This window comes from Drosophila mauritiana, chromosome 3L (genome assembly GCF_004382145.1).
Source record: "Drosophila mauritiana strain mau12 chromosome 3L, ASM438214v1, whole genome shotgun sequence".
Classification (NCBI taxonomy): domain Eukaryota; kingdom Metazoa; phylum Arthropoda; class Insecta; order Diptera; family Drosophilidae; genus Drosophila; species Drosophila mauritiana.
In genome coordinates this window covers 2,342,589-2,368,258 of record NC_046669.1, presented here as the reverse complement: position 1 = coordinate 2,368,258, position 25,670 = coordinate 2,342,589, and the positions used below count along the sequence as shown (strand labels likewise).

The following is a 25,670-nucleotide window of genomic DNA, read 5'->3' as shown; positions in this document are numbered from 1 at the left end:
ATTAAGAACCGATATCAACAATGTATTTTATTTTACAAAAAAGTACACACAAATATTGGTAATTCAATTTGGAAAAAGCAGGAAAAGCAGACGAGTGTGGGCGAGATTGTGTCATAGCTTCAACTCTATGAAAACAGCAGTCCCAATAAACCGCTTTTTAATTCCAATCAGAAATTAAAGGGCTGTTTAACCCCTATGCTGTCACATCCCACGCTCAATTAAAAAAGTAAAACAACATGTTGCCAAGCGCCATTCTTTTTCGGTTCTCTTAATTAATTGTAATGTTTTTCTTTCGTTTTACGTTTAAACGAATTTCTGTCTGAATTTAATTCAACAAAATCGCATGGGATTCCTAGTCGCGTCTATTTTTTATCACCTGCGAAACTTTTCTGTGCCAAGTCAAGTGCAAGAATACATTATCATATAATTGGCAAGCCGTATAAAGACGGCAAATCTGTGCTGTGCACGTGTTAAGCTATTTTCCGAGAATTGCAAATGCCATGGGGTGAAAAAACTGCATTTGTAGTTCGGTATATTGAAAGTATTGGTTACAATGTAAGGCGGATGTTTCGTGGATATTTGACATAAACAAATATGGAGTTTATGCCAAAAATTAAGAACATTTTACCCCGACTGTGAAACAAGGAATGTATATAAAAGAATATTGAACGCAAAGATAAACACAAGACTTGCACACCTCTCGTGCTTATCTCGCTAGCCAATTTCCTTTCCGGGAAAAAACATAAATAATTGAAAGCAAATATTCGCGCTTTGGTTTTTGTTTTGCCAACACGCCACAAAGATGTGAAATGTTTAAAAACAACAAGTCCGAAAATGGCATTCTGGATGACAATGGCCGAGAGTTGAATGCACGGAGCTCCATGGGGCTGCGCTTTTGAATAAGCGGATCAAAAACGTGGGATAAAAACATTTCGTGTTCGCCAAAATATTATATTTCCCGAATGCATTTACGCAATGGCTAAATCTGGCCATAAACAAATTGCAAATGAAAATCCTGCGAGGCAAGTTGCCAGCGTGGGATTCTCCAACATATATATGAATGGGTTGCATGCCAAAATCCAAATCGAAACCAGAAAAATAAATAAACCAAGCCGTTGGCACGTTGCCTTATGGGCTATACGAGAAAACCGATTTGCAAGCAGCTTTTGGCCAATACTTTTCTTACGGCCCAACTAAGAAACTTTGACTAATTATTATGGGCAGTAAAAACAGCTGGTAGTTCGGTTCGAGTAACCAAAACGCTTCCAGCCACAATAACAATTACACATGCAACACTAAAGACAAAAAGACCAAGAAACAACAGATGCAATAACAAAGTGCTGTCAACATTTTTGCGGCTTCGTTGCGTTGAATTACCAAACGCTTCTGTGTGTGGCAGCCAGCTCAGCCAGCTAACTGATTGATCGATTGGCTCTTGTCTTCTTGCGTCTTGTGCCGCAGTCCCAGGTTGCATAATTAATAAGGGGGCAGGGGCAGGGACAGGGGCACGGCTTAAACTTGCTGCAAAAATATCATATTGTCAAGGCAATCCCAGTCGGAGGCAGACCAGAAAAAAAGCTGCACTGCCAGAAATTAGGCTCGAAAGTAGTGCAGGTGACTCTTAAGCTCGAAAGTTAAATTTATCCAGAAATGCTATAAATTAATCATTCTGATTGCATATCAATTAAACGCATTTACTTCAAGATTTTTGCACATCACTTTAAAGCATAGCCCCGTTTTCTTTTTGCAAATGTACTCAGAAAAGCCATCCAATGCCTATAAATACGTGTGTGGCTGCAACGCGAGGGAAAAAACGACGAGGGACGAAAAAAGGCAGAAGTTGAATCAATATTGAGGAAAAAACTGCATTTTACAGAAGTGGCTGCCGTCTCGTTGTTTACAGTTTGCAGTTTGCTGCTTGCCGCAGAAAAACAGAAGAGGCAGGCAGCGAAATGTTGCAACGTCGTTTGGGATTATTTTTAAATGCAAGGGCATGCTGCCCACGACCAAATGGACTCCCACTCTTGCCCCGCCCCTCCCCGTTGTGGCTCACTTTTTTATGCAACAAGCACACATTTAATTATCAACAGCCAGAAAACGCCTTATCGACAACATCGGTCATAAAGTGGCCCGGGTCTTGATGGGCTTCCCTTCTTGGGAGAATCTTGGGAAACTCTTGACGAGTGCATCATCAAATTGTGTAATTTCATGTTTGGCAATCAAAAGCAGTTAAAAGAACGCCTGAGACATGTGGGTGGCAGCATCGCAGGAAATTGGGTTAAGAAAAGTTCTTGAGCGTGGGTTGCAGTCGATGGAAGTGGATATTAAGCCTGGGTACTCCTCTCTGTATATCTTTTAATGGATAACCCTGGGCGAGTGACCCTCAATATGGCTTGAGTCAACACATTTCTTCAACTTGGTAATCGAAACCATAAGTACTCAGTTTTCGTGAGCTGGTGAAATTTACACTCGAGGAAAACTGCTGTTGTTTCCCCCGATAAGCTATGGCCAAGTCATGTCTAACACTGATTCCCTGTTGGTTTAGTATGCATCATCCTCCGAATGAATTGATAGTTCGCGTTTATCGAAAGCTTAATTATAGATTATTTTACGATTTTATGTTGGCAATATATTTATTGACCCAAGATATTTTAAGGCCTAAACCATCCGGGCTACACATGTCATTTCTAACGATTTATAGCATTGCAATAAATCCCGCATCATAGGACCAGTTTCAATCATTTAAGGTAGATTACATAAATAACAAATTAATTCCCCCCAAGTAAATTACTCCATTGATAGCCATCGGCACTAATCCGCTTGGCCAAAGTATCTTTCTCGCTCGTTCTGTGCCCAAGATTGGATAACAGGTCGTTATACACAAATGACCTCTGATTGGAACAACTTTATAAGCAGGTTGGGGAATCGAACTGGAGCCCTCCTCTCCTCAGCACTTAAGCCCTTTACAATCAAATAAAATGGCCATACATCAAGACTTAGAGAGAGAAATATGCACAGACAATCGAAATGAAATAAAAGCTGGCCGGACGGACCAACAATCGAGCGTAAAACAAAGGAACACCGCACACACCATAGACAAATGACAAAATCTTTCTGGGTCCGGGTTCGGGTAACTTGTCTCGCTTTATCGACAACTTTGAAAAAAAAAAACAATTTTTTTAGACAAAGAAGGGTTGGGGCAGAAGAAAAATATAAGGTAAAACAATACTCCAGCAGGTGAACAATGACACAAATCGTTAACAGTTATTAAACAATAATCCAGTAAAAAACAGGCGCATTTATATAGGAAATACCAACGATAGCTGGACAACTGCGACGCCAACGTTTAAAAATAACCAATTGGAATGAAAACTGATTCTTTCGGGGCAGAGTCTACAAGTTTTTGCCATAGCAGTTTGATAAAAATTGCTATTAAATAATAAAACTAATGAGCAATCATTATGAGCAATGAGTAAAAGATAAATATCATTTATATATATTGAGATTGTCAATGTATTTTCGTTCTTAGATATACTGAAATCTATATTAGCTAAAGCTGGGCTACAGATTGATTCAGACGACAGAAAATCACTGCGAATCTTATTAGTTTATTTGCTCATTCACAAGTGCAAATATATCTGGCCAGCGCACTGTGTATCTTACAGATCCGATCTTTCAGATTAGAGAATGATTGTGCTACCTATAAATAGCACTTCTGTTAAGAGACACATTGGATCATGGAATAGAAGGTATTTTTCCTGCTATATTTACAAATTGCCGCCCATCTATCTCATAAAAGTGCGGCGTATCTGACAGATACCCGCTATCAACTGCGTAATGCTGTCCGGAATGTTTGGATACTAACTGCGATATCGGGGAAAATCCATGGCGCCGCTGCTTTTGCTGCCGTGCAGATGGTACGGCCGGTACTTCTCGGGGCTGTCCAGATTGAGAACACCCTCCCGTATGAGGCACTCCTTGAGGGCCAGCATTTTGTCAACCTGGCTAAAATTGGCCCGCCCCAAAACGCGGTCGTCTAGCTTCTTTTCTCAGATCTTCTTGCGGATTTTCTTATTTTATTTTAGAAAGTAAGACATACGCGTCAAGTGTTTATTTTGTGTAAAAGCGAAACGTTGCTGGGGACTTTTTTCTATTTTTTTCTTCTTTTTTTTTTGGGTTTTGCAGCAACGAGGAGGCTGCACTTGAGGCGAAAATAGAAAAGCGCTTTTCACTCGCGTCAACGTTACAACAAGAGACACTCGACGTGTCGTCTTCGCTTCGCTGTTGTTTCAGCGATTTCCCGTATCTTTTTATTTTGTTTCGAATAATTTCCCAACGGCTTGGCCGTCCGTCTCGGCGCTAAACGATTTTGCGACTGAGCGGCGAACGCTAGACAAAAGTATCTAGAACTCGGGGCTGCCTGTGTGCGCTGCGTTTTCGTTCTTTATCTCTTACTCGGCGAAGCAAAAGAATTAAAACAAAACGCGAGCATGTGTTTGTGAGTATCTGTGTGCCCCGAGTATTTGTATCTGTGTGCCCAGACTGCCGCTGTGTTTGCGAGCTCCGAGTAGAAGCAGCGAAATCAAAACAAAATAGCCAAAACAAAACGAAAAACGTGCTGCAACGGTAACTGCCACAAGGCGTGAAAAACCAAGATGCCGGAGATGGCATGAAAGTGGAGATTGGCGGGGGAAAAGCTGGGAAAACTCAGAGGCCAAGATACAAGTGTTGAAAGAATGCAAAGGCATCGATCTGCTGTTGGATACATGTTGCACGGTGCAATGCTATCAATTCTGGGATCAATTTAATTATTTAAACGTAAGTAAATAAAGATAACAAGTATTGATATTTTCTAACTGAAGAAGGTTATATAGTATAATAAATATTTGTTGCTCGCTGGTACAAGGAAAGTTTGGCATAAATGCAAATAAATATTAAAATGGAAAATAAATGTTAATTATGGTATTGTTTATCTTCTAGTTACTTCTCCGATAGCAGATGCTAAAACGGAGACCATCCACGTGACACTGTGCCACTTTGCAGAATTGCAACGGTACCAACTGCAGATGGCGGGGCATGTCACCATGCCACACCAGCAATCCAATTCAAGCATCGGGAAGACCTGGGGACTTGGCCAGAGACAGTGGCAGCAAGGGATCGGATCGGGGGACGCGGGCATCGTGTGCTCCACATGATGGCTAAAATAGCAGCAACTAGAAACAAAGCTCATTAAACGGCAGGAGAGCCAAAGCCAGCAACAGAAACAGAATTGCGGCTGAGGCATTATCTGGTTTATGAGGTTGGCCAACGGTAAACGCAACTTGGGGCGTCAGAGGGGGCGTGGCTGGGAAGGGGACGACGGGGTAAGCGGGATGCAAGAGCGGACACTAATGAGTGCGTGCCATAATTGGCGTAGCCCAGCTTGGAGGATGCGTTGGTTCAGCTGGCAACTGGAATTGTGGCAACCTGTTTGCGGCTAACCTGTCGTATACTTAATATTCAGAAAACACCACAGGCCCCATTACCACTAAAAAGCCACCGAAAAGTTTAGTTCTTACCTAATGCATAGGGAATACAACAAATCACATTGAAAACATTTGAATGGATGGATTAAAAAGATATTCCAATATACAGTATGCATTTTCGCTAAGTGCCTGGGTAGCATAGAAAACTTTTACTTTTGGCAAGCTCGCTTTTCAACCTGTGTGACACGGACATTTTCCAGTATTTATGTCAGTTTTAGGGGCTGTTTGTGTGTGTGTCTTATGGCAAATGTCAAGCGGTTTTGTGCTTGAACTTTGACCTCCCCTATACCCCGATATTTGCATGTAAGCGAGGGCAACTTCGCTCGCTCTCCTCCACTCTCTCGCTCTCTCTCGTTTCTTCTAAGCGTAGGATGGGATTTCCACAATTATTATATCAATTTCGATGGCGAACCAAGGCGAAACTAGGCGTATGCGCAATCTGGCAGTTCAGGCACGTGGCTCTGGGGTCAACGCGGAGTGACGTGACCTCATCATACACACTCGTCTATTCCACGGCGATATCGCATCGGAGCCCCGCAAAGTCAACAAATTGAGTTTGCCTCTATGGCGAGCGAGCAAAACAAAAACTTCCGCTGTGGGTGTCAATTTATGCGTGTTTAATATGACAAAAGAGCGGTGGAAAGCAGTGAAAACTTCCTGCCACTTAAGCCGCTGACAAATTGAAACCAGTAAGCGCCACCCAGCATCGGTTGCATCTTGATTTATTAAGCGAAATCATTATGTCTGGAAAGCAGCCATTTCTAGCCGTGTGCTTAGATCACTGATTGCGCTGGCTCGTTTGCCTGCCCACTCGCAATATTCTGTTCTTGCGCGTTCATTTCCGTAATGAGTTTGCACTCCTAGCTATTTTTTACTTATTCATTACACCCGCTACAAATTGTATTTACACATTTTCTACAGCGGAGGCGAAAATAATAGTGCTCTAGCATTTCTATAAATTATGTTAGTAAATGAGCTTAAATAAAAGTCTCCAAAAACAAAGTACAAAATAAATGAACTATTATTTAATTGTGAATATATAACTTTTGTAGTATTATGTAGTAACCCATAGCTGTATGAATTGAACTCGCTTTACCCGAGTCATGGCCAAAAGCGGCAAGTTGTTTTTTCTTTTGCTCGCTTTTGTTGTCTTGCTATCTCGCACTGTTGTTGAACATTTATGATGTAAACACGAGCGCAGGGAGGGGGGAGGGGTGCGAGAAAAGCGGTCCATTAGAGTGGGAAATGTACATGCACGCGGCCAGTTAATTAATTAATTATTAATTCCGAGCTTACTCCACCCGCCGCCAGCGAGTTCAGTGTGTGAGTGATGTGAGCGAGCGACAGTCGAGATTTTTCGCATCTCATGACGCATGATTTATGCCAATAATTGGGCTTTATTAATATGCAGCATACGTGTCGTATGATTGATGCGCCTGCGAAACGCACTCGTGCAATTGAATAATGCAACACATCGTTCTATAACTCAAGTGATGTCAACTGACAAACCCAATGTACTGGAAAAAAATACATATCTAAATGCTATAACTTGCCATTTAATAAAGTTATTAAATCAAGCTTTCTTTAGTTATGACCAATTTCCTCCTATATATGTATATCCCTCTCGACTGACATAAACACCAAGAAGTCGAAACGCAAGCCAAGTAAAGACGAGACCAAACAAACCATAAAAGTGTTTGCTTTTTGGTTTATCGACCTTTTCATCCATCACTGGCTGCGCCCTTTCCACTTCTCCACTTTGCCACTCGCAGTTTGACAGCCACTGGGAAGTGCAAAAGTGGGGGCCTAGAATGTGAATAACATTTAGTGGCGCAACCACAGAACGCATTATTTAGCAATGAAAGTGGATTAGTTGCAAGCACACCTGATGCCACCTGACCGCAGCAACCTACTTTTACTCACAGACGAGAGGTGGGCGGCTGCCAGGAAAACCATGTCAATACCAGCCACGCCCATTTAACCGGTTTAAAAGGCGTCAAGATGAAACCAACGACAGGATGCACGTGCCATTCATCATATAGATATCTTAAAGAAAGTACTTAAATATATATTTTTAAACAGGACTTTTATATTTATACTGGGAAGATATTCCATTTGGAATGTGCATTTGTATAGTTAAATCTTTCTTTTGAAACACTCTCTACTTTTTCTTTCCATGTTCAACCAGATCCCAGTGAATCCCACTAGGAGCCTGTTTTTTTTTTCGAGGCGAGTGGGCGGAGTGGCATCGAATGAAAAGTGGGCGAGCACAAGGTCGCAGGTGGGCCATTCTGATAGTGCTTTTCACGCCGTCAAGGCTGGGATGCAGTGCAGCATGGAAGATGGCCGCGGGGCAAGTAATCAAGCCATCGAATGGAACGCGTTGGCCGTCGGGCAACTAACTTGGCCATCATTCAGATTGAACGGGCCCATCCAATCCAAGCTGTCGTTGCAAATGCCCGCCTTGTTCGCACTTTGGCGCAATTAGCCAAGACAATTAAAGCAGCGCCAGAATGAGCAATGAGTTTGAGTTTAAGTTTGTAGTTTATACAATGTGCATGTGATGCATGGCGACGGCGATGGAGTAGAGTGCACTTTAACAGACACAAAGCGACAAGCCAGAGACACCAAATGCAGTTGCCATGACAGGCAACTCGGAAAGTAAATTAGCCGGGCAGCAAAAAAAAAAAAAAACAGAGTAAAAGCGAGGAAAACCGAGACTGAGGAAGCAAGTGGCTGGAGTTGCTGAGGAAATAACTTGATCAACAATGTTATAGCATAATTGCGCAGTGCCATTTAATCACAACTAAATTATATTTAATTTGCGGCGCATGGCAAGAGCAGAAGCTTTCTGGAACAGCCAAACAGGATATCCCGGCAAATCCGTGGGGAAAATTCCAGCGAATTGCAGTTAAGTGTTAACTTGCGCTGTCTTGAAGTTTTTATTACCAATAAATGCGTTCGTTAGAATAGAAATGAAGTTAGCATCTGAAATAGCTCAAAGTACGTCTTATTTATTTCCAAGTATTCAAGTTAGATAGATTGCAATTTCAGAGAACCTGCTAATGAACTCACATCAGCTGGGATGTGAAGGGGTGAACCCCCCTTGAGTACATTTCTATTTGCAGATAAGCAATCACCGGACTGATAACTCTTGGCCACTGATGATGCTGATGATGACGTGGGTGCCATGTGGTTATCCGTTGTCGGACTGACGAACATGGCTGCCATCTAACCGCCGACAGTGAACACCCGACAAAAAGAACCACAACTTTTTCGAACAGCGGCGTTGTTAAGCGAGTAAACAGTTTTTGCTGTGGGCGCCGGAAATAAATTGTGGTACTTTTTCATTTGTATTTTTTATTTTTGCAAGTTTAGGGATTAAACTATTTTGTGGGCGGTTGTAAATGGATTTTGCATAAGCCAAGGTGTTGAATAAATAATAAATAACAAATCATGCAGAATGCAGGAAATTAACATAGAAAAGGCCGCTGGCCATTAAAGGCAAAGATTTGGGCGCTGTAATAAGTATTTAGTTTAGTTGTGTGTGCGTTCAAGGAGAGATTGCCTTGTTCAATTTCGCCATAAAAGAATCTTTCCTACATCCAGCACTTGACATGCAAAGTCCGATAATGGTGATGTCATTATTGGTTCGGTTTATTTATCCATGAAATTGGTGTGCCCACCTTGGCGGAAAACACTAAAACTCTTATCTAACAAGGCGCTTTGTTGTTGGCTCACAATATTTATTTTTTCGCAACGTTCCCGAGTATTAGGGTCAAGTTTGCCTTACACATTTATTTTTTATTTTTTGTTTATACTACCATCACCATTTTCGCTATATTTTCATTCTTATTTTTCGCTTTCCTGGCCGTTTTTCCCCCACAGCGAGCTGTCTTTTGTTGCTTTCAATTGAAATTTCAGCGTCAATGCACGTTGCAAATTACGTGGCCCTTGAAGGTGACAGAAGTGAGAAAAGTGCACTTTGTGATGACTAGGCGATGCATTGCACTTAGGCAAAGGAGCCCCCCTGTCATCGTATTATTATGTTATATATCAAAATAATATTTAAGTGACTCCAAATCATTCATATTCATTATAGTAGTATCAAAATGCTCAACAAAACTTCTGATCTTCGTGTTTTATTCATAAGTTTAAAGCCACAGGCCCACAGTAACAGAACAGAGTGAATTAATTGCTAAAACAATGTTGCTAATCAGCTCAAAAAAAAAAAAAATGAAATGAATGAATTGCAAATCGAGCGCAAATCACGAGCAGATAGCAAAGCGTTCGGAAAATGATTCATGAATGCAAGCAAATCTGCTGCAATTGGCGCTGGGCCTGGGAAAATGTTCACGGAAATGCGAAAATCAAATTTGATTGTTTGCAAATTGAATTAGGCTGCTGCTAAATAACCCGATAATTGACTTGTGACTAAGCCAACCACCGCTGATGATGCCATCGTGAAGAGTCGCCTTCCCCTGGGCCAAGTTAATATCGTTTTTGTGAAGTGGACCAGTTCCATTTCCACCAACATTTTCCCACGACCGTGCATAAATTTAAGGCGCCTATCGAGCCATTTAAGATACTCCATTGGAAACGGTGCGAAATGAACACTTTTCCATAAACGGACACACACATAATTGATTGATCAATAAACTTAAATTTATATGCAAATTGTTCCAATTACGAAGCGTTAAAAACACAAATCCCAAATCAAAGCAGTTATGCAATGAAGACGCTCGTAAATGCTGAAACAAAATAAAAGTAAAAACAAACACAAAAAAACAAAACCGAGGGGCAAGCAGACAAATATGCAAATTTAAAATGCAACTTCGTTTCATTATGCTTGAATAATTGTGAGTGGAGGTTTGAATGCAAGACGAAATGAAGATGTGGCTGCCGAGCAGCGAAAGAGATTGTTTAAAACCTAATTAACAAGGCGTGACATAATAATCAAATCCGAGTAGACAGCGAAAAGATATCCGCCACGTTGAGATATAGGAAATATGAATAATTAGATTGAGTTTTTTATTAACACCCAAGAAGAAAGAGAGAAAGGTAATGATTATTGATGTTATTGTAGCTTAATCTTGAAAAATCTCTTTAAAGATGGGCTTAAAATGTAGGTAAACAGGCCGAAAGAAAATGGGAAAATTGAACTATCTTTTCTGCTACTAAGGAGATCTCTTCATTTAAGTAAGATAAAATAAACCGAATTAGAAGCTTTTGTTTCTAATCTCAATAACAGCCGAACTTGGCTATAGGTACGTTGTTTCATCGACCCTTATAGCCATCATTAACTTCATCATCAGCTGCCTGAGTGGGCTTTTGATGTCCAATGTCGCATATCGACTTGAAAGTTTGCCAACTGTGCCAAAGTTGCGACGGGGGGTTGGGATGAGCTGGGAAATGCAATATGAAAGTTATGCTTGCAATGCACTTACTGGGGGCGCTGTTTGGGAATGGGGGGTCCTTCGGAGGAAGTGGGTGGCCCAGGGACTTAGTGTGCCAAATAGTTTCGGAAGGGCAGTGAAAATATGCAGGCGGCAGGAAGTGCAAGTATGGAATTCAATTATGGCTAAGTGCCCGAGAGCCGAAAAGCTTTAAACGCAATATAATAGTATTCTTTGCGTTCAAGTTTATGGCGCTTTTAGCAACGAGAGTTGGGTAATCCAAATGCGGTTATAGCATTTGCTTTCAAGAACCATTATCACGTCGTATTACACCTATTCGAAGCCTCACCAGTCACCACTTGTCACTCAGCCTCAACTTCCATCAATTTGTAATCCCATTCCGTTTACTCGAACCTCATTCATTCGGCTGTCAAAGAAAAGTTCATTACCAACCCTTGGAGCCCAGCCGCATTTCCGTTCTCCCTTTCAACCAACAAGGACGAGGCGGGGGAGCTGTCAAAAATTGTATCCCTCACACTCCGGGACAAAAGATGAGGCCACAGAGAGCAAACCAAGCTGAAAAGTATCTTTGCCAGCCGTATCTTTCGATGCCACACATTGACAAAGACTCATTGTCGGCGACTGCTGGTGCACGAATCATGGATGAGTGCACCCAAAAACGCTGGCCAAAAATGGCTGTCACCGAAATTCGCTGAGCTCTGTCACCTGACAGGCGATCCTGTCGTGCCCCGCGATGTCCTTCCCCGTCAATCCGAGTCCTCGATGGGCCCCAAGTGCTTATGGCACATTTATCTGTCCCCACATTTGTTTTGTTTGTTTACTTAATAGATGTTAGGGCTTGAGCTCTGCTTTGTATATTATTGACAGACAGAGTCTAAACAACAAAAGGTCGAAGGACAACACAGGGAGAAAATGCGTCTATAATAAGTTTAAATGTAATTAGTTGCAAGACATTGCAACGAAGTTAAAATAATTTCATTTTTAATGAGATTATATTTTAAAAGGCGCTCATATTATCAATCTTTATAGCTAACGTAGTGTTTTCTGAGTGTAAGGACTACTAAGGGGATTCCACCGACGCAGCCTGACATTCGCTACAGTCGTCGAGAGGTGGGCGGTGGGTGGCGGGCGGATTTCAGTGGGCGGCACGGCGGGCTTTCGTCAGTCAATTGAGCTGACAGCTCACAGGAAGCGAGCGAGGGGAAAGGAAATACCAGCGGAAGGAAGACACACTCAGTGAGGCGACAGTTTTACATAGTATGTCTGTAGTCGGGGGAGGAGGGAATCTCCATCTGCTGACGTTGAAAAGTCGCGCGTTTTGTAAATGCTATTTACGGATTTATCGATCGAATTAATACGTTTAAGTGCTGTTGGGGCAAAGGCACGCTCTCTAAATTGGCTCTACATTTTAAAGCAATCGAATTAATCAATGAAAGTGAACTACTGACATTTGACATTTCGCCTGCTGCTTGCTGCTCGTTTCGTCAATCTGCTCCTCCATTTTGTTTATCCTTAATATTACTCATACGCCCCGTTGACGGCACACATAAATCACAGGCGCCTCAAACTTTCGTTAGCTATTGAAGGCGACTGGAGAATTCCGTAATTAAGCGAAGCAGAAAAAATCACCAGCGTGAGATTTATTAAGCGTAAGCAAGAAAACAAAAACGCATAAATTTTTGTTTGTCATAAAACAGGAAGGCATAATCGCGGAAGAAGGCCATCCAGCACCGACAGCACCACCTCCTCCGCGTTGCCTTGGCAATGGAATAGCCAAGATAGAGTGGGCGGTTGGGTGGACTTGAAGGTTACTCTCGGCGGAGAAAGATAACCCCAGCCAACTCGCAAAGTGAAGAAGTACATTTCGCTAAGGGAAGCGCAGCAAGTCGGGTGACCTTTAAGACGCTGCAATTGTTGCCACAGAAACTTTCAGTTTTTGTCATGGCCACAAATGAAAGTAAAAGGTCGCATATTGTTGGGCGAAATTTTCAAGTGGAACCACACATATGCTAAGTGCTATTACTTACAATTATAATTTGGTCTGGATTATCGGGGAAAAGTTCTCAGAAGTGCTCACATGGAAATACCACACAATATATGCAACTTATAGTAAAAGCGAGGCATTATTTCAAAGTAAAATGTCGAATATTGTCAAAGTGGGATGGAAATGAAAATCCAAATTATTCACGAGCGTAACCACATTTTCTAATTTCAGCTACGCCCACACAAAAAGTGAAAGAGCGACTAGAAAGAGTACTATAATTAAGTAAATGAAAATTAAATGTATTACGGTTAATTATTGACTTGCTGGCGGCTTGGAATAATTAAGCAGCGCAGTGCTGCGTTTCCAAAAACCAGATACATCTACCATTTGCGAACAGATAGAAAGATACATCTACCATTTACGAACAGATAGAAAGATACATCCCAGCCACTGCGGTAGTGAAATTTTATGGCATTTCGCTGATGGCTGCGCAAAACTGCATTTTGTGCCGCGTTTCAGCCAAACCGAGATGAACAATTAACGCGCTCAGGGGCAGACAAAATTGCAGTTGCGGAGTTATCCGCCAAAAAGCCAACTACCAACAGCCGCCAACGGGAAAAATTGCAACAAATTCCTTTAGTTTTGTAATGGAACGAATTCATTCTAATAATAGCAGTAATGAGCGGCATTTTTCGGCAGATTTGATTTGCAATTGTGCATTGTGCAATGCAAACAATTGAAATCAGCCTTGGACAAGAAGTTTATGAATTCAATGAAAATTGAGAAGATAAAGGTTGGCGGAAATGACAAGAGCTACAATGCAAAGCAGAAATATGAAAGCAAAATGATGAGGGTTCTTTTGATAATGACAACATAAATAATCCAATTATAATGAACTAAAAGCAACAATGAAATTATAATGAAGTTTACCATTATGTTCTATTGTATTTAGATTTAGATTAAAGTTTGAATTTTCAACCAACTATCAGTTTCTAATTAGAATAGACTGAAAATGAAAAATCGACCGAAGGCCTAAACTTTCCAAAATTAAACTGCAATCGGGTAAAATGCAGTTGAAAGTTGGATTTTGCCATGGCAACAACATTAACAACAATCAAAATAGTAACAATAATAGTAGTAACAATGGAAGTACAAACAACAATAAAACAAAAATAACAACAAAGGGCGCGCAAACAAAACGCACGCCTCAATGCTCCAAAAACAACAACAACAACTCCCCAACAAGAACGAAACAACAACAAACAAGCAGCAGGTGACTCCACCTCTCTCTATCCCCCTCCCCCTCACTCCATTCACCACCTCTTTTCATCGACAAAAAAAGAGCAATGTTGATTTTTGACTTCTCAGTAAATATTTCTTCCACTCCTTTATAGATGAAATTAAAAATTTAAAAGTCCCCCAAAGAAACAACTATTATTTTGCGCATAGCTGTATCTTTATTCTGAGAGTTCAGATGGAAAAAAACGCGATTCTTACGCTCGTCGAGCAGTGAATTAAATTAATACAAATTCGCGCAATAAAACGCACATGAGGAATGTGTACATTTATATTAAAGTAGCCTAAGCTAAAAATAAAGACAACTTTTGATAAGCCGCTGCCTAAAAATAACAACAAGACAGAGCGAGCGAGATGGAGCACTCGAGAGTGACAGAGTAGGTCAGAGGCTTAGTGGCCTCTCGCTCCCTCTTTGTCGGTCAAGTGTAGATCCGAAAAACATTCCAAAAAAAAAAGGAAAATAAACCGAATTTAGAGCTTTCAATTTTACCGTTTATACGGCTTTAAGAGTGAGTGAGAGGTAGACGGAGATTTCAATCTGTCACATTCCATTTTTTGATTCTGTTATTAGCTTTTCACACTCCAAAAAATGTGGTCTACTTTTGAAGGTTTAAATCTTTTACACAACTATTATTTTCCAGAATTAATAGATTATTATGTATATTTCATTGTTGAAAACTTCTATTTGAAAGCGGTGTATTCTTTTATTTACTTACAATTCTTTTCAACTCAACTCCAAATTCTGATGGTTTGCCGAAGTGAAGTGTTGAAAATGTTATATTTATTTGGTTTTCATTCAGTAAACTGCAATTATATTATTCACCGCATGCAGTTTATATTGCATTTTTTTCGGTTTTTGTTTTTGCACAACTTTTGTGAATTTTATGTGTATTTTTCCGTACTGCCGCAACTCTAAGCGGTTAAATCGAGCATGACAATAAGCGAAACAATCGGCGCGGATTTGAAACGCATTGCTAAACTTGTTTACGGCAACAACAAAAACACACACTAGCACACGCGGCCGGAGCGGAAACTCTGATCAGAACAGCGACAGAACTCTCCAATTGCATTTGCGACGTCCAATCGGAAGGCCGACGATCCAACAGCGAGCAGGGCAAACAAAAGACTGAAGCCAGCTTCAAGTTGGAAGTTGCCGCTGCGCCAAAAGTTGCTGCCGTCGGGCAACAACAACAGCAACAGCAACAACAGCCACAATGGCAACAACGACAACGATCGACCGATCGTGTCTACCGATAGCAATTGTACGAGTACACCGGAAACAAAAAGGGGTCGAAAGTACTTTAATGAAGGTAATTCATTTATTGTTATAGATATGGTATCTAAATTACCCAACCAATTCCTTATGTATTTATATAATATTTGTAAGTAACAAAGTTTTGAATAGCTAAAGATAACAAAAATGTTAATGTGAAATTATACAAAAATAAATAAAAAAGAATGCTTTAAAGTTTCTCTGTATTTATTATTTATTATTTATGTATATAAGATAAAGATGTATCTTTATTTCTTGCAGTGTATCTGTGAGTGGTACGGGCGAGTGTACTTGTGTGGGTGTTTGCAGTGCAAGAGTCGAAGCAAAGAACCAGCAACAACAGTTACGAGTATTGCTGAAAAGGGAAAGGGCGCTCGGCTCTGTCATTGCGAAAGTAGTGGGAGCGAGTGAGAGAGAGAGCTGCTCCCCGGAGATATATCAACAAGTCAATGCCAAATGTTTTTTATTTTTATTACTTTTTTAGTACCAGACTAATTAACCTATTAATAGGGCACCCAAACGAGATGGGGTCTTCAAAACAGAATCACAGACCATGCTTTTAGAAAAATATAAGCCTATACTTTACTGAAATAATTAGTACGATTGCTTAATTTGCAGTTTTATGAGTGCTTTGCTGGATATATATCACATAAGCACTTATATAGTTGAATGTGATTTCACACATGAGTTGTTTTCATTCGGTTACTGGTTTTTGTGCTTATAGATGGGCACTACCAATAATTTATATGCAAACCAAATCTATTTGAACGGAAAAGCTTGAAATTTCACACAATCTAACCTTTTTGTTGCATACTTTCGCACACTTTTTTTGAGATTACAAAACACCGGCGATTTGAAGAAATTGAACCCAGTTAACTGGGTTAAGAAAAGTAAGTGACATATAGAAACCATGATCTCGAAAATTACACGTAATTAAGAACTCGAAGAATTTCTAATTCTCGGTTGACCAGTGCACTGATTTCCTACCATTCCGCACAATTTCCAGTGATCACTGCACTCGTACCTTAATGACAGAATCTGGTGGCCAATGAACACCTATGCACGTTGCACAGGTAAGGAAAGTTGGCAATGCAGGTGCCGTTATGAGCGATGCAATGGTCAAGAATTGGCCATGATCTCGCTCGTTCGTAATAATGATGAAAAGCTCGGAAAGCACGGAAATGCCATAGAAAATTGCTTAATGAACCGTTTCGCTGCGCGTCTGCTCCAAATGGCCTTCGTGGCCATCATGGTCATAGAATCTCTCGCTCGTCACCCAACCAGTCCAATGGATCACAGTGGACCGAACCAAACCAAGTCACAGAGCGAGTTCAGTGCCATTAGGCAAACTGCCACCGAGAACATTTCCACAAACTATTCCCCATACCGTCCATAAAAGTGGTTAAATATGTATAAACACACAGAACACTTCACATATCTGCCGGCGAAACACGAGAATATTTATTGCGTACGAAACCCTACCGAGATGATGCTGAATGTAAGAAAAGCCAAACTGCACACTGAATTTTCCGGATTCTACCTGCATGCTTTTATTTTTGTGTATTATTTTATTTATTTTTTTATATTTTGCGCAGGCGGCACACTTCAAATTGCGATTCGGTTGGGATCGGAAATCGAAAAGGGGGCCGTGGCTAAAGGGGATTGGAGCAGTCTCGATGATTGGTGAGGTTCCAAGTTTAATGGTTGCAGAAGAAAAAGTTTAAGATGAGATTGCATTTGGAATTGGACGAGCCAGCGAGGCAGGTAAATCAAACCAGATGCAAATAAGTGGAGGCAAAAAGAAAAATATTGAAAACACTTCAATCAAACTCGCTCGGATAATGAGGCATCTATTGGAAATGCGGAGCATAGAAAAGTCGCGAGAATCATTAAGAAAGTATGGCCTTAAAAATGTGGAAATCTAATGGCATCATATGATCTCAGTACCCTGTACTTTCACTGCTCAAGGCGCTGCTCTTAGCCCGATTTTGGGTTAGAAACTTTAAAGAAAAGCCATTGCGAATTCCTCATGTTTATATGGCAAATATATTCCTTAAGCATACGTTTTATTTTCGAGTCATAAACGCTTATACGACCGGCAGTGCCAATGGCTTTTCAATAAACGGTTCTGTTTTCATACCGACCATAAAAAGTTAAATCGCAGTAAATCCTTAACTCACCCGAAAACAGAAAATAATAAATAAGACAGTCGTCGGGGCGAAGGTCGAAGTACTCAAAACTGGTCGTGACTCACCTGTAAAGAGAGGGAAAAACGGAAAATGTAAGTTATACTAGTTCGGAAAATTAATCATAAATCATTGCATGTTAATAGGCGACGGCAAAAAAGTTACATATTTCAACAGATAAATTGGAGTGTTGCGAAAATGATGAAGTCACGTCGCGCGTCTTGTGGCACGTGCCTCAAAAAGTAGCAAAATAGCGACAAAGCATAATTAACTAATTAATTTGCCAGACAGCCGGCAACTCAAACTGAAAAGTTGAAACCGAGCGGTGGGAAAAGTGGGGGAGCTAGTTTTTTAGGGGTGGGCGTCTGCTTCTGCTTTTTTGAGTGAAAAGCAAAACTTGAGTGAGTGTTTCGATCCGGTTCCCTTGTAACTCTTTCATTTGCCATTCCTCCTTTTTTTTAGTTTTTATTTGCAAACATTTCAATTGCTATTTGTCAGCGTTTTAGCTCTTTGTTTGCTCCCTATGGTTTATGCCTGTTTGCTCGCTCTGGCTTTTTATGACTTATTTCGCTTTGGACTTTTAATTAAAGTCCGCTTTTATGGCCCCTGCCAGTGGCCAAAAAGTCACGTGACATCGTCGCACAATATCCATAAAAATCTGGGCAAGGATGCGAGGACTTGGATTACTGGCGCCTGCTGAATGATCACCCGTCTTATGCTAAACGGATGACTGTATCATATTTCATCCGGACTCGGATCAAAGGGGAATGGGTAGTAGTCATCCGCCTCGACAGAAGTCTTTAAAATGCTGTTATTAAATCGTCAAAAAAAACAGGAATGAGGTTAATCCAATTAGGCATTGTATGGCTCAAAATGATTGAGTAACAATTTACGAACAAAAAGATGTGACCCCTTAAAAAATGATTTACGAAGTAAGTTCGTTTTTAATTAATTATGTTAACAAATATTTAGCCATATACTCCGTAAAAAGGTAATTCGCTTTATCGCTTCAGACCCATCCGAAAGTTAGATCTTTATTTAAAATTAATTACCGAGAAGTACCCCAGAGCTATACATACATATATGAACACATTCATCGTTCTTAAGTTAATAACACTCGGCCAAAATGCAAATTAGCAACGAGAAGTTGGCCAAGTTTGTAGTGCAATTTTTAGGCAAGGGAAAAACTTTCTAAACGGCCTGCCAAAATGTTGAATTATGTAGATTTTATACCCTTTTCGGGGGACTAAAATCGCAATCATACGCACACAGGACCCACTTCAACCGAAGGACACTTTTTGTGAGCTTACCTGCACAGCCCAGGAATTTGGCTCTCCTCCCTTTTGACCTTTAATGCCCACTAATTGGCCACGGGTTCAATATTACCAACATACAAAATTCTTGCGTAAATATCCGTGTTGGAGTGGTTGGACTGGTCAAAATCGAGTTCGTGGGGCGTGTCTGGTGTATTGAATTCGAATCGAACAGCGAACGTCGAACGGAAAATAAAATCTAAAGATATTCATAAAAACATATTTTTTGTTTATCTTAATTCTTTTTAAATCAATAACAGTCGCAGCAAAGCTACGCTGATCGAAACTAAATTGTTGAAAAAGCTTCATTGAATCGCTTTATGCTGCTCATCTCTATTGAAAGATAGTAAGTTACTATCGATAAAATCGCATTGGCCTAAACCCTATTTAAGACCGACTTTTCAAATTCGATAGCATATGAGTGCGAATCTGTGTATCTTTCTATCTCACCCACTTTGGCTTAACTTAATGATGCCGCGCGAATGCCGAAACCACCAAAACAATCAGTTGGCAATTTGCTCGCAGAGCCAAATGAATGTTGAAATACTTTTTGGCTTTAACTGTTACTTCGTGCATACGTGCACAAATAACCGTTATAATGCGGCTTTATAGCCACATCTGCCGACATCCAGCCGATGATGAAACATAATTATGTTGAATCACTCACGTATCCGAAGGATACCCAGAGCAGCGAAACGGTAAAATGTATCTGTAGGTGGCAAATGACAGACGAAGCTGAGAAATTCCCAAAATGAAAGTGAACGGAAACACCAGCAATTATACGGCAAAATCTCTAAGAAGAACCAATCAGCTTAAAGTCTTTCCTGCAATTGTCAATCAATTTGGTTCATTTCCTTGAATTTCTTCTCCACATTTGTACCTGAAATTCGGAGAAGAACATTTCTCTTGCATTTTTACTCATGCACTGAAAGGAAAACCTGACAACAGGAAGCTCTTTTTTAAAGCCATTTTTAAATGTCTTAAGTACTTAATATTCAATGGTAATACAATAGATGTAAGGGTGGTATATAGAACCCAAAGAGCTAATATTATGCTGATGGCGTCCTTAGATTTCTTCCTGTTCAGCAACATTAAGCCCATATTATGGCTAGAACCAACCGAGCAGCAAGTTGAAAAACGTAAAAATAGCCACATAAATGTCCTTAGCCACACAATGAGTCGTGGAAAACGCCGAAATGGAAAGGAAATCCCAGCGTCCGCTCATTGAAATGAAAATGCAAATAAGCCAAAAGGCTGCAACGAGAAGCTGATGAGTCGAAAGGAAACTTCTGCACTCTAAGCCAAAAGAAGAGAAAAGCCAAATACATAGCAGTGTAAGGCAGTAACAAAAGTGAACTTGAGCCACCAAAATGCGTTGAATACCGCGGGGGCAGATGGCAATGGTAATAGTGATGGTGAAAGGGGGAAAAGCCAAGCGAGTTCAACGCACCAACAAAGGCGGCAACGGCAACAATGGAAATTGGCCAACAAATGTCAGACGGATCCTAAACAGGACAAAGGCGTGTTCCAGGGGCGGAGGCGGGTGTCGACGGGGGGCGTGGCCATGAGCATGTAGGAGACATGAATTACGCACTAAGTGAAATGAATTGCAAAAAATTATACGCAGCAAAGCGACCAATCAAAGCGGAAATAAAGTAACTCCACAACTTCAAACAGTCGTTGTGCTATACATTCCGGAAAATTCCGCGTAACTGTTGCTGGCCAGAACGGATTTTCCAGAGAGTTTGGGTGGAGGGAAACCACGCGTACACGTGCATTTCCCACACACTCCAAACATTAGGCACCGCCGACAATGTGAAAACTTTGACAGAACGCACCTTGTTTGGCTTTTGTTTTGGGTTCTTTTCTCTAGGTTTCCCTTGCTTCGTTGCTTCTAATGAATTTCTCTAATAACTGTTACGGTGATTTTTCATACAGGTTTCGCTCTAGATTTACGTAAAGTACCCGACTCGAAGGACACGAATCACACTTGCTTGCGCCGCCACTTCCGATTCGTTGGAGAACTCAGCGCGAACTGAGATCCGATGAGATGATGGCTTGGCCACAAGGCTGCAAAGAGACTGGTTTTCCATGCGATTTTCGCCACCATTTGGCAGTAATAAAGAGGCAACAGCAGGAGCGGCAGTAACTGCACTAGCGACGACCACGTCGACCAAGTCCTGAGCGCCCGAACAGCTGACTTTTTCAGCCGGTTTTTGGAAACGGCGAATTGGGGGGTCAGAAAGAGAGTTAATCGTAAGCTCACTCTTCAAGAGCAACGAACAAAGTTCTCTAAGCAAATACACATTTAAAAACTGGTTGAATTTGAGTGAAAAGTGTTTGTACCCTTTAAGAGTGAAATTCCTTTCCTTTCCTACAATACAAAATATTACATTAAATTCATATGCATTTTTAAATTTGTAAAATAACTATTGAATTAATTGGATTTGTGTGTTTAAAATATTGTTGTCAAAACTACTCCCTTTTTTAGCCTGGCAATGATACTTCAACTGCTCTGTAAGGACTCTTTTTGGGTTGTCCTTGCAATTCGCCCTGGCCAAAACTCTCTCTCTCTCAGCTCATTTTGTTTGTACCTGCGCAGTGGCAAGGACCTCGCAGTCCCCAGCCCCCTGAGCCTCCACCCTCTCGTTACGCCCAATAAAGCAACTACTACAACAGGCTACACAAAATTGAACAAGTTGCCTACCCCGAAAAAGAGTTGCCCCTTAGTCTAAATTTATGTTTGGTCCAAGTTCCCGACTGTAAAATTTTCTGGCGTGCCCCAATTGATCACTTTGGGTGGGAAAAGTGGGTGGGGCAAAAGGGGCCGAAGGGGAGTCCGAAGTGCAACCACAACAATCTGCGCAACAGAAGCGACAAAACAAACGCAACCCACACTTGACCGCATGCCTCGAGTCGTCGACTGGCAATCGAGACCACAAAATGTTCAAGCACTGCGAGAAAAAGTGTCACCATAATTGCTCATTCCAGTGGTATATATCCACATAATAAATATATTCAAAAGGATCAAACTGATCTGAAGAATTCAAGATTTTATCGTTATCTATTGCATTTATTTAACTATTTTGTGCGTTATTATTAGTATGATGATGCCATAACCGAGATATTATAAATATAAAAAATAAATAAACTTTAGAATGTTTTATGCATGATCAATTTGTTTCTCTGTATTTTTACACACATGATTACGAATGTTGCGGTGTACCACGCGGCGTATGAGTAACGCTGAAAAAGGGGAACGCCTGTCTTGCCTGATAGTAATTATCGGGCACAAAGGTTGTCAATGAAGCGTTTGCCGCCTCCGCTCCGACGCCCACTTGGACACGCCCCCTGGGGGTGTTTCATTCAAGCGAATATCGCTCATACGCCCGTTGGGCTTCCCAGGCACATTTAATGGGGTTAAGTGAGTTATGATTATTTCAGCGATAGAAGGAGGCAAACATGCAGAAAAGGAACTCCAGGACATACACACTCGCACGCCCATGTGGTTGGTTTATTTATGGCACAGCCCTCCTTTACTTAACCACATTTTGAGGTCCTTGGTGCTGAGCTGCCAAGCGAGTCCCGGCGTAGACAAAAAACAAATTAGAGCCGGGTGACATTTTTATTGCTATTTAGCCTGGTGTGCCAGTGATTTTGTGTGTGTTTGTATAACGAGAGCAATGCTCGGCTTCTAAGGTAAATGAACTCTTTGTGGAGAATTTTTCTTGGCTTAAAACCTTATTGTTGTGGCTGCTTAAAGTCGAGGCGAACACTTCCGTTGGCCAATTTTCAATTACCCAAGCATCCACAGAGATTGACGACATAAATCATGGACAGAATCCCACAACGACAAACGGATCGATAGCAGAGATTTAAAAAGAAATACGTACATCCCATGGGCCTCTGCTCCCTGCGACTCCCGACCTAGCTTAAATTACCCGACGAAATCATACACCTCATTAGGCAAAAAAGGCCGAACATAATTATGAAAAAAGGACCCAAATACAATGGCCATAGAAAACAACAATAAGATGCCAGAGCAAACCCAGGTCATGCAGTTGAATGTCCTTTTTACGCCACAACATCACGAACCGATGGAGGGCCACAAGAAAAGTTCGAGCAGCTCCTTGAATTGGTTTCATTATGGGGCCACGACTTTCCCTTTTTGTTGTTCCTATTGCCGTGCGAAGACTTTAGGCTTTAAGCTCTAACTTTTCTATTTTCAAAAGGAAAATAAATACCTTTCAGGCGTTTTGCAGTACTCGTCAGTCTGTGACCCCACGAGACAGACAAATTGTAAACAGAATTCCATACACATTTATCTGCACGACCAAATTTTTTTCCAACATGTCTAACTTTTTTATTTGTTTTTACACTTGCAACTAAGTTTGAGCTAGGCAAGTTTTTTGGTTTCTACTCTGCCCACTAAAAAGTTTTTTGTTCAACTCTGTCTGGTCTGCATTTCTATTTGATATTAGGCTTTTCGGTTTGCGAAGTTCATGAAAAGTTTTCAGAAAGAAGTTTGGTTTTGCTTTTAAAAATTCTTTCTGTGATTGCCCACTAATTTACCTTAAATTTTGTAACTATATACACCAAAAATAAAACCTCTGCAATTTATTTATTAAGCTCAAAAGTATTTTAATCCCACACTTATTTGACGTACTCATCTACACAAATTTTACACGGCATTCTACATTTTGTGAAGCGCCACCTATCTCTGAAAAAGCTTGCACCACATGCAAAGACAACTAGCGAAGACGCAAACCAACATAAACAGCTTTTCTTTCTATAAATACCCGCTTCTCTGAAAGTAAAGGGTATTTTAATTTAACATAAAGTAAAATCTGAAAAAAAAAATATTTAAACAAATTTCCAATAATATTAGCAATAATCCATATTAGCGGCGGCAACAACATTTAAATAACATATTCCTTGCGATTGGCGAATTTTGATCTTTTATTACGAAATGTGTTAGTCAATCATGGAGAATTAAATGGAACAGGAATAGGAAACTCAAACTACGCACAAATATAAATAAATCAAAAGCATTAGCAACGCAGAAAAGGAAACTAAAACAAAACGTTGTCAGAATCGTAGATTGTTTTTAAATAACATTTTATTAATAATATAAGTTTCATTTGCTTCATGGCTCCTGCTTCCATTTGTCTGGTAAATTATATAAACATTTAAATTATAGCGAAATAATGAATGCTACGTAAGAAATGGTTCGCTGTCAAACTTAAACTATTAAATTTTGAGCTGAAAATATACAGAGATTTTAGAAAATATTTTCTCATTAGTAGCTGGTAAATGTAATTTGTCTTCGTTCATTGGTAAATTATTTTCGAATTTCTCGTTCATGTGCTTAACATTATTTTGGAGAGTACATATGGTGGATTAAGTATTTAATTGAATAATTAATAGAGCATTATTAAGTAAACGTATAAAAATCATTGGCACAAGTTGCAGTCAAATTAACAATTAATTAAGAAGGAAAACGAGGAAACTGTGTTAAAGAACTAATTTGTTTTTACCACGGTTAGAGAGCATTGATGAATGGTATAATTTTCGTTTGCAATTGCACAGTGGGCTTAAAAAAAAATATAATAAACATAATTTTCGATTCGTATACTATATATGTAAATTGCACTTAGCATAGAAGTTGAGAATACTTTTGGTTCTTCGAAATAAAAGCTAATTTAAACATAAATGTACACATATGCATGTATATTCATCCTAGGCTAATTACTGTAAATGGAAATTTTAAGTGCACTTGGTGGCTAATTCATAAAAAATCATAATTTTCTCTCTTTCCAGTTTCATCATAATTACAACAAACAATATAACAGCAACAACAGTCGGGCCATAAACGGCGCACTCAGGTGAGCGCAATTGCAATAATGATAATCACACCAATTACGATCAGGCACAAAGTGAGCAAATCGTTCGGTGTAATCAGGCCCACAGTGCAGGCGACAAATACGTGCTCGAGTGTAGTCCAACCGCCCCGCGTTGCACCACCAACCGCTCCAGCTGCCTCTGCCGCCGCCTGTGGTGCAAGTGGTGCCACAGTTCGCACCTCGCCAAAAACGGAAAGAGCCTTGCAGCTGGTGGACGGCCGTTCATCATCATTAGCGGGATTCGCCGGAAGTCCTTTGCGACGACGATGTGTCTGGGTCTCAGTTACACTGTCTTCCTCTTCATCTGCCTTCTCTTCACTGCCTGCCTGCATCTCCTCGTCGCCTTTGTCATCGTTGTTCATCGATTTAATGGCTTCGTTGAGTGACTCTGATTTAATTACTGGCTCTGCTTGTGTTTCGTAATTCACTTTCAGCTCGGAAATGCTCAGGTTAAGTTGCGGGGTCTCGTAAACGATGCTCTTGCGCCGTGTGAACGGCATTACGGAATCGCTTTCGTCAAGTTCTAGTTCCTCCAGCTGGTCATATGAAATTTCGTTTAGTCCAGTGGCGTTAAGTTCTGTGGCGTCAAGATCTATGCTGTCCAGCTCGTTATAGGTTTCGTTAAATTGACATTCGCTGCTTTGTTCTTCGTCAAGTCGACTTTCGTCAAGTTCTGTGTCCTCAAGATCTAATTCGTCTAACTCGTCAAAGGAAGCCTCAAGCATTCTGTCAATGATTTCCGATTCGTCCAGTTCCGTTTCGTCTAGTTTAAA

General features: G+C 40.6%; 1 protein-coding gene across 12 annotated transcripts in view; it reads right to left on the bottom strand.

Moving 5' to 3' along the window:
* The window catches only part of LOC117141986 (supervillin), a 101,404-nt gene that overhangs the window by 56,176 nt on the left and 19,558 nt on the right, over positions 1-25,670 (bottom strand). For 2 of the 12 annotated variants that reach the window (XM_033305812.1, XM_033305813.1), the window contains exon 1: positions 3,866-4,369. The exons of 7 other annotated variants lie outside the window; for them this stretch is intronic. In XM_033305812.1, the coding sequence (XP_033161703.1) occupies positions 3,866-3,992 (127 nt within the window). In that variant the 5' untranslated portion in view covers positions 3,993-4,369. Of the gene's footprint in view, positions 1-3,865; positions 4,370-25,670 lie in introns of those variants that run through there. 3 more of the 12 variants (XM_033305811.1, XM_033305808.1, XM_033305809.1) reach the window with 3 other exon arrangements.